Below are 8,640 nucleotides of genomic sequence, written 5' to 3' on the forward strand. Positions count from 1 at the left end.
AGGAGCTAACATTTCTTAGTTCTTCTCAAAGATATTTCTTAAATTTAATGTGTCGGTACCGTATACTGGATTTCTTCGTGGTTTTGATATGATCATCGATTTTAGGTTGCGAGGTTTGAGGCCTAAAAGAGTTCTTCATATATTTAGTAGATATGTATAGAATTTCATAGGAGGAATTGCAAAGTTGAGGAGGTATAGGAAGAAAATTTGCCTTATGCTCGTCAAAGTAACTGTTCTTATGGTCCCGTTGAAGAGGAAATTTTGTACCCTCATTGGTGAGGAACACTTTGGTGAGGAACACTGGATGGCTAGAGTTTGGAAAAAATTTCACAGATAAAAAAAATAGATACAAAGATATTTCGTATGAGAACAAGACTCTAGTATTTTGGTGGCTATCTCTAATTTTTTTTAATTTGCATAACTTTTTATGTGGAGCGTTATAATTTAATGTAAAATATATATTCTTATAACTATTGTTAAAAGCATTTTAATATTTTAGATATGGTTTTCTATAATTTAATAATATGTTTTTTTTTCTCTTTTATGAGTTAATATTTGTTAAATCTTTATTTTTTTTTAGGAATGTGTACATTTTTTCCCTTTGGTTTATAATAACCATATATGTTTATACAATTTTTTTTTGTAAATCCAGCATTTGAAGATATATTTATAAAATAAGTGGACTTCTCTAATTGTTGTTCTCTAACCATTGTTTGTCTAGTTATATTGATATTACGTAGTATTATCATGTCTTTTTATAAATACATAAACATAAAAAATTCAAGATTATTTTGACAATTATTTCGATATATATATATATATATATATATATATATATATTAAATGTATTCCAAATTAATATATATATTTTTATTTAGCTCTTGCAAAATAAAATGTCTATACAATGAAAGAAGGCAAGGGGCCTTGTGTAAACAGTGCATTCGGCTAAAAAAATTACAAGCTTTGTTACTTGCTTTTGTTGAATGCGAATGTGTGGTTATTAACGGTCGTGCACAACAATTAGATAAAACTCTTGCTATGATAAGAGCACGCATTGAACGTTTTCATAAACAAAATATCATGAACAATGAGAAAGAAAATAAATATTGGTTAATTCTAATTATTACGGTTTACAAATGTTTAGTGAGACCTTTTCATTAACTATATGTGTCCGATGATGTCAGTTTGAGTTTGAATTCAAGTAGAAATTATTTTATTAATGGTAAGCATTTTTTTTATTAAATCTGATATCTTATAGTATATAATTTATTTTAAAGAATAAATGCATATATTCTTAATTTTTTAATAAACCTTTCAAAAAATATTAAAAAAATTCTATTTAATTGTATTTTAATTTTATTAAAAAAAATTATAAGAGACATGTCCATCATATTTTGTTAACTTTTTAAATAGTTAGTTATTATTTTAATTTTTTTTATCTTAATCTTCTTAGCATATTCTTTAATTTATAATATATTATTTAAAAAGTTAATTATTTTGTTCTTTCTAATTATATTTATTTACTCTATTATTTTTAAAGTTAATTAATTTTGTTTTTTTAAACATCTTCACAATTATAATTTAATTTTTCTTTCGTAATCTATATTAATTATTTTCTCTCTTAATATATATATATATATATATTCTCTTAATTTCTCTTTATAAAAATTAATAATAATAATAATCCTTAAATTTTCTCTTAAATTTTTTACTAATTAATATTTTTATTATTTTATCTTTTATATATATATATATTCTATTTTTTTTAGTAATTTTTTTATATTTATATATAAAAACAATAGAGGATTGATAGGTAGAGAGAATTTAAGGAAGAGAATGAGAGAGGAATGATGTATCACTATTGCTATTGCTGAAAAAAATTGGAAAAATGATAAAAAGTGAGGATAGAGAAAAGAAAGAATTTTTTTTTTTTTTTTTACTAATCCACGTCATCATCAAATGTAATTTTATCATATATATAATTTAATTCATCAAGTACTTTCTCTCTCCTTTCTCCTACTTTATTTTTCAAATATTTTACATTGATTTTTCTCTCATTATAATTATTATGTTTTTCTCTCCTAATTAATTTATTATTTTATCTCTCATCAATATATATATATATATATATATATATATATATATATATATATATATATATATATATATATATATATTCATAAAACAATTTTAAATTTTATTTTCTCATCATATAAATATATTATCTTTTATTATTAATTTTATATAAATATTTTATTCTCTAATTATATATATATATATATATAAACCAATTTTTATTTATATCAAAATATATTTAAAATAAAATAAAATTAATCATTTCCAAATTTATTTAAAATAATATATATATATATATATATATATATATATATATATAATCTATATATCTAATAATGTTTAATCAAATATTTTGGTAGTAATTTTTATCTCTTTACCATTGTTATGTTTCTCTCCTAATTAATTTATTATTACTACATATTTTTTATTTAATTATATATATATACATATATATTATTTTTAAATAGTTTTAATAATTTATTATTATAAAAAAATTAAGAAATTATATGACAATATTTTTATTAGCACATATTTTTTATTTAATTATTATATTAATTTAATTATTTCTTAATATTTGTCCACTTATTTATTATAATAATTTATTATTTAAAAAATAAATTAACACACTAAATACAACAATTTTATTACTACATATTTTTTTTAAATTATTTATATATAAATATATTAATTTTAAATATTTTTTATAATTATTAATTTATCTATTATATTAATTTATTTTTCTATTTTTAATAAAGGTCAATTCTTACTAAATTTGATTATTAAACAATTAAAATTATTATAGATATAAATAATATTAGACCCCATTAGAACTTTATATAATTTAATTTGATTGATAATTTGATCCAAATTTAATATTTGATGAATTTTTTTTAGACTATTTTTCTTTTTTATTAATGGATGAATGTTGTCAATTTATATGATTGATCTTACTCATTACATATTTCTTTTAGATGTTTTTCAAACTATATATACTTCATCAATTTAAAAATATACGTAAACATTAAATTTGTATTAAACTTAATTTTTATTAATTAAAATCAATTCAAATATTTAAATAATATTATTTTTATTTAAAAATTTTTATATAAATAATATTTTTATTTTTGAGATCTTTATATTATTAATACTAGTATAATATAATGATCTCAAAATATTTTATTCAAAATATACTAAAATTCACTATATAAACTACTTATAAATTAAAGTCACATACAAATAAAATTAAGAATATCAAATCTTATAAATAAAACATTACATTTTCGAAAATATTTCTTCTACCACGAGTTTCAAATAATCTTTTACACCTTTATCAATGATTTACGTTGCGTCAATCTTAGGATTAAAAAACAATACTTGCGTCTTCTTAAGCAAATAAAGTGCATTTGACAATTCATAATTCTCGAATTCTCTTTCCTTCATATATTTACCCGCCCAAAGAAATTAAAACCATCAACATTAATTAAATTTCTCAAATGATTACTCCAAACCGAAACAGTGTCGTCTACAACCAAAATCACCTTCTCGTCTGCATATACGACTTCAAGTTCTTTCTTTCCCTAATCGTACAATCTTTTCGCGAAATTATTCTACACTCGAAGAGTGTTTTATCTAGATCAATCAATTTCTCCATTCTTTTCGCGTAATCTCTAGTTTAAATAATAATAATAATAATAATAAACATCTCAAGTGTTTTTAAGGAGTATCCACCTGCCTAAAAAATAAAACTAAAATTTTGCATTTCTTTCATAAAGAAGTTCATTGTCTATTAAAAATTTCATAAATGTTTTATCATTGTGATTAAATCATTCATTATTCATATATGATTTATAATTTTTAAATATAAAAATATTTACTTTTGATAAACAATCCTTGAAAAGAAGATCCACTATCTATCTATTGAAAGACCACACATATGAGTTATGACCCATATGGTATGCTTTCCATTGGAATGTTAATTTTCTAAAGAGGGAATCTTAATTCAAGAATCAAATTCAAATTCAAATATGCCATATGTCTTATCAAATATTCTTTGCCAATAATCAAAATAATATTTTACATGTTTATATGCCTAACTTCCTTTGTTTACCATAAAATCCAGTGTTCATTTGGTACCTTTTTTTGTTTTTGTTTTTTCCAAGGACTTTATCTCAAAATTCAATCCTTTCATCTATCATTTTAACTATTTAATTACTCCTTTATATATTTAAATACTAAAATTATCTTTGGTTAACTCTAAGAAAGAAGAGAGTGAAAATTAAAATATAATTAAGGATATTTTGATAATTTAACCCAAAAAAACTAGTTTTTATCAAATAAGGTTTTATACCTGAAAAAAAAACATTTCCTCAAACAAGACCCAACTATATAAGGTGGTCATCTCTTAGAAGAAAATAAAGATATCATAATTCCTATGACAGCTACAACACAATGAAGATGTAATCAAAATCGAAGATAATTTCTTTAAAACTCTATCAAATTAATATGTACAAAGTTTATAACAAGAAGTGGTAAATTTAAAGAAAAATGATAAATGTAGTTTAATCTTAGAAGAACCCAAATCGGAAGATTGGATTTCCTAACTCGATTTGATATCCACTTAATACATATAGTCAAAAGTAGATCACCTTCGCTGTCCACAAAGAATATCTTTGCCTCCATACAAGAACACTAATACAAATAATATATATAGCACCTGTCACATTAAAAAAAGAAAAAAGAAGCTAAGAAATTTGAATCCCCTTTTAGACCATTGGTTTGAGCCCTAACATTTCCAAGTGGATATGAGAGAATATATATGTTAGATTCCTTTACTTTTAATTATTTTATTTCTTATTTTTAAATAACTTAATCAATAGAATAACAAGTTTGAACAAACACTCATAAAATAGTACCTATTTACACAAAAAATTAGTTGGTGTTTGAAAAGTTAGAGTTTGTAATAATAATGATGTGAATATCTTTAGCCACAAATCTTAAAAGGAGTAAGAAAGTTCAAAAAGCAATTATTTGAAAAAAGATACAAAAACAATATGTTACATATATTCTAGCTAGCTAGTAAGGATATGAAAGATGAGGGTTATGTTTAAGTAATTAGCTTAGGATTACATTGAAAAAATTATATTAATAGTGACAAAAATAAATATGATATGACAAAGTTTTTTTTTGTTTAAATAAAAGATATCAAAAAAATATTCTTGTAGAGAAACCCATTAAGTTAAGAATGGTAAAATCGAGCTTCAAATGGTGGGCACAACCACAAGTATACGATATCAAAATATTATCCCAACCTCAAGCCAAAAACAACCTATCACTAACATATGTTATTTGATTCTCTTTTATAATGGAAGGGTCTTTCTATATAAAATACTAGAAGAATCAAGTCGATTTCTATATAATCAGTGAGTAATTCTACTGAGAATTCCTCCAATTCCGGTGATAGTTCACGTTTGTTGCGTGGTAATGAGTGCTGAATCAAGCTACTAAATTCGTTATACCCCATACATATATATATATATATATATATGAGACACTTTCGATCAAACTTTTATTTCGTTGATTTGGTTTGTTTATTTATTTTATTAGTAACATTGTAACTCTTTATATATTTTTCTGCAATTTACAAGATCAGATACTTAAATAAATTGTTTTCATTTATTCAGATCATTCATTTGGTCTTAAAATTCAACATAATGCATCTCACCACACATCTCCTCTTTTATACAATTCTCCAATCTCCATCAGAATCTAGTACCCCTTTTCCTTAAATTAATTAAAGAACCTGATTCTCTCTTTAATCAATATTATTATTATTAATCATTATCTTGTTCATTTAGTGCAACCTAATGGTCCAATTCAACAATATATATAAGTACCAGATTATAATCATTATCATTATACACTCTTCTTCAATACATTATACATTATAAAGAGAGTATAAATGGCGATTGCCAGCAATAACAAGACGATTTCCCACGATGGAAGAAGAGAGATGACGGTGGAGGAATTCAAGGCATGGCTTATTAAGAAATTTGATTGCGATAGGGATGGCCGGATTAGCAAAGACGAGCTCCGGCAAGCTGTTCGTCTCGCCGGAGGCTGGTTCGCCGGAAGAAAGGTCCGGGCTGGTGTACAGGCGGCGGATGCTAACTGTGATGGGTATGTGGAAGAAGAAGAATTGGATTTGCTTGTTGACTTTGCACAGAAACATTTGAAAGTCAAGATTGTACCTTTTTAAGGGATGTTTGTATTGTTTTGGGGATTGTTTAAATAATCTCAATTAACCTCAAAATTATCTTAAAAGTGGTTTGGTGTAAGTTTGTATGTGTTTTTTTTACTTTTTTTTCTTGTCATCTAATTATTATGATAGGAGTGGTTTGAAATTTCTTGTTTGATGATGGCTTATACATGCAATCACAAACACAACATGATCTGTTTTATTATCACTTTTATTTATTTATTAAAGTTTATCTAAAATTTAATTGTTGGCCAAAAATACCAAATAAAACTAAATTTCACTATTGGAGAAAATAAATCTTGGATCAATGGAAAAGAGAAAATTTTTGTCAAATTTATAGGTTGAAATCAAACGTTATTTTATTCACTCTCATTAATCACGTTATTTAATTTATTAACCAAAATTTTAAAATATTTTTTTATTTTCTTAAAAATTATATATTATTTTATTATTATATATTAATACTATTTTTTTTTTTAAAAAAACACTCAACTTTTTTAAATTAACATCCATTAATATTTTTAAATGAATTAAAAAATTTAAATATATTAAGTTTTTCTAAATAACCTCAAACCAAACAACTTTGAGAATTTTTTAACAAAATTTATAACCAGTCTATAACCATCGTATGCTTTCTTGTCTAGCACATTAATCATTAATCAATTTGGATCTTTTTATATAAATTCAGTCAAGTTAAAAAAATTTTAAATAAAGTTCGATCCATCTCATTTTTAACTCAAATATTTTCCCGCTTTCTCACGTCACTTCATTTTTTTCACGTTAGTCCTGATCTCTTGACATTTCACTATTTTAATACGATTTCTTTATAAACGATTCACAATTCTTTGTTGAAAACATATTTCAGGAATCTTTATCGGAAACCAGCTCCATAGATCGCAAACCAATTAAAATATTTTTAATTTTTTTATTATATAAATTTAGTTAAGTTAAAAAAAATGAATTCAAAATAAAGCCCGACCTATTTCGTTTTTAACCAAAATACTTTCTCGCTCTGTCAGGTCACATCATCTTGCATAATTGTTTCACATTTGTTTTAATCTCTTAAAATTTTACTATTTTGTTACGATTTATCTCTATCTCTAGACGATTCACGATTATTTGTTAGAAATATATTTTACGAATATCTATAGAAAACTTATTTCACGAATCTCTATCGGAAAAACAAGCTCCATAGCTCACAAACCAATTAAAACATTTCTAATTTTTTTATTATTTAAATTCAGTTCGGTAAAAAAAAGGAATTCGAAATAAAGCCCGACCCATTTCATTTTTAACCCCAAATATTTTCCGACTGTCACGTCACTTCATCTGGCATAATCGTTTCACATTAGATCTGATCTCTTGAAATTTCACTATTTTATTACGATTTCTCTATAAACAATTCATGATTCTTTGTTGAAAACATATTTCACGAATCTCAGCTGAAAATTTATTTCACAAATCTCTGTCGGAAATAAGCTCCATAGCTAGCGAACCAATTAAAATATTTCCATTATTTATTATTTAAATTCAGCTCGATTAAAAAAAAAGGGATTTCGAAATAAAGTTCGACCCATTTCGTTCCCAAATATTTTCTCGCTTTGTCATGGCACTTCATATGGCATAATCGTTTCATATTAGTTCTGATCTTTTAAAATTTCACTATTTTATTTCAATTTCACTCTTGACGGTTCACGATTTTTTGTTAGAAACTTTTTTCACGAATCTCTATCGGAAACAAGCTCCATAGCTCGCGAAACAATTAAAACATTTCCAATTTTTTTATTATTTAAATTCAGTTTGGTTGAAAAAAGGGAATTCGAAATAAAGCCCGACCCATTTCGCTTTTAACCCAAATATATTGCCGCTCTGTCACGTCACTTCATTTGGCATAATTGTTTCAAATTAGTTATATCTCTTGAAATTTCACTATTTTATTACGATTTCTCTCTAGAAGATTCACGATTCTTTGTTGGAAACATATTTCACGAATCTCTTTCAAAAACAAGCTCCATAGTTCGCGAACCAATTAAAACATTTCAAAAAATTATATTATTTAAATTCAGTTCGGTTAAAAAAAAGGGAATTCGAAAAAAAAAATCCGACCTATTTCGATTTTAACCTAAATATTTTCCCGCTCTATCACGTTATTTCATCTGGCATAATCGTTTCATATTAGTTCTGATCTCTTGAAATTTCACTATTTTATTACGATTTCTCTCTAGAAGATTCACGATTCTATGTTGGAAACATATTTCACGAATCTCTACCGAAAACTAATTTCATGAATCTCTGTCAAAAACAAGCTC

At 24.1% G+C, this 8,640-nt stretch overlaps 1 protein-coding gene across 1 annotated transcript; it reads left to right on the top strand.

Annotated features, from left to right (window-relative positions):
• The first annotated feature begins 6,001 nt into the window (after positions 1-6,001).
• Positions 6,002-6,538, top strand: LOC124927596 (polcalcin Jun o 2-like). The gene has a single exon (XM_047468038.1). The coding sequence runs from the start codon at positions 6,035-6,037 to the stop codon at positions 6,329-6,331; it is 297 nt and encodes a 98-aa protein (XP_047323994.1). The 5' UTR covers positions 6,002-6,034; the 3' UTR covers positions 6,332-6,538.
• Positions 6,539-8,640: the final 2,102 nt, after the last annotated feature.

The sequence above is a fragment of the Impatiens glandulifera genome, chromosome 2, assembly GCF_907164915.1.
Source record: "Impatiens glandulifera chromosome 2, dImpGla2.1, whole genome shotgun sequence".
Classification (NCBI taxonomy): domain Eukaryota; kingdom Viridiplantae; phylum Streptophyta; class Magnoliopsida; order Ericales; family Balsaminaceae; genus Impatiens; species Impatiens glandulifera.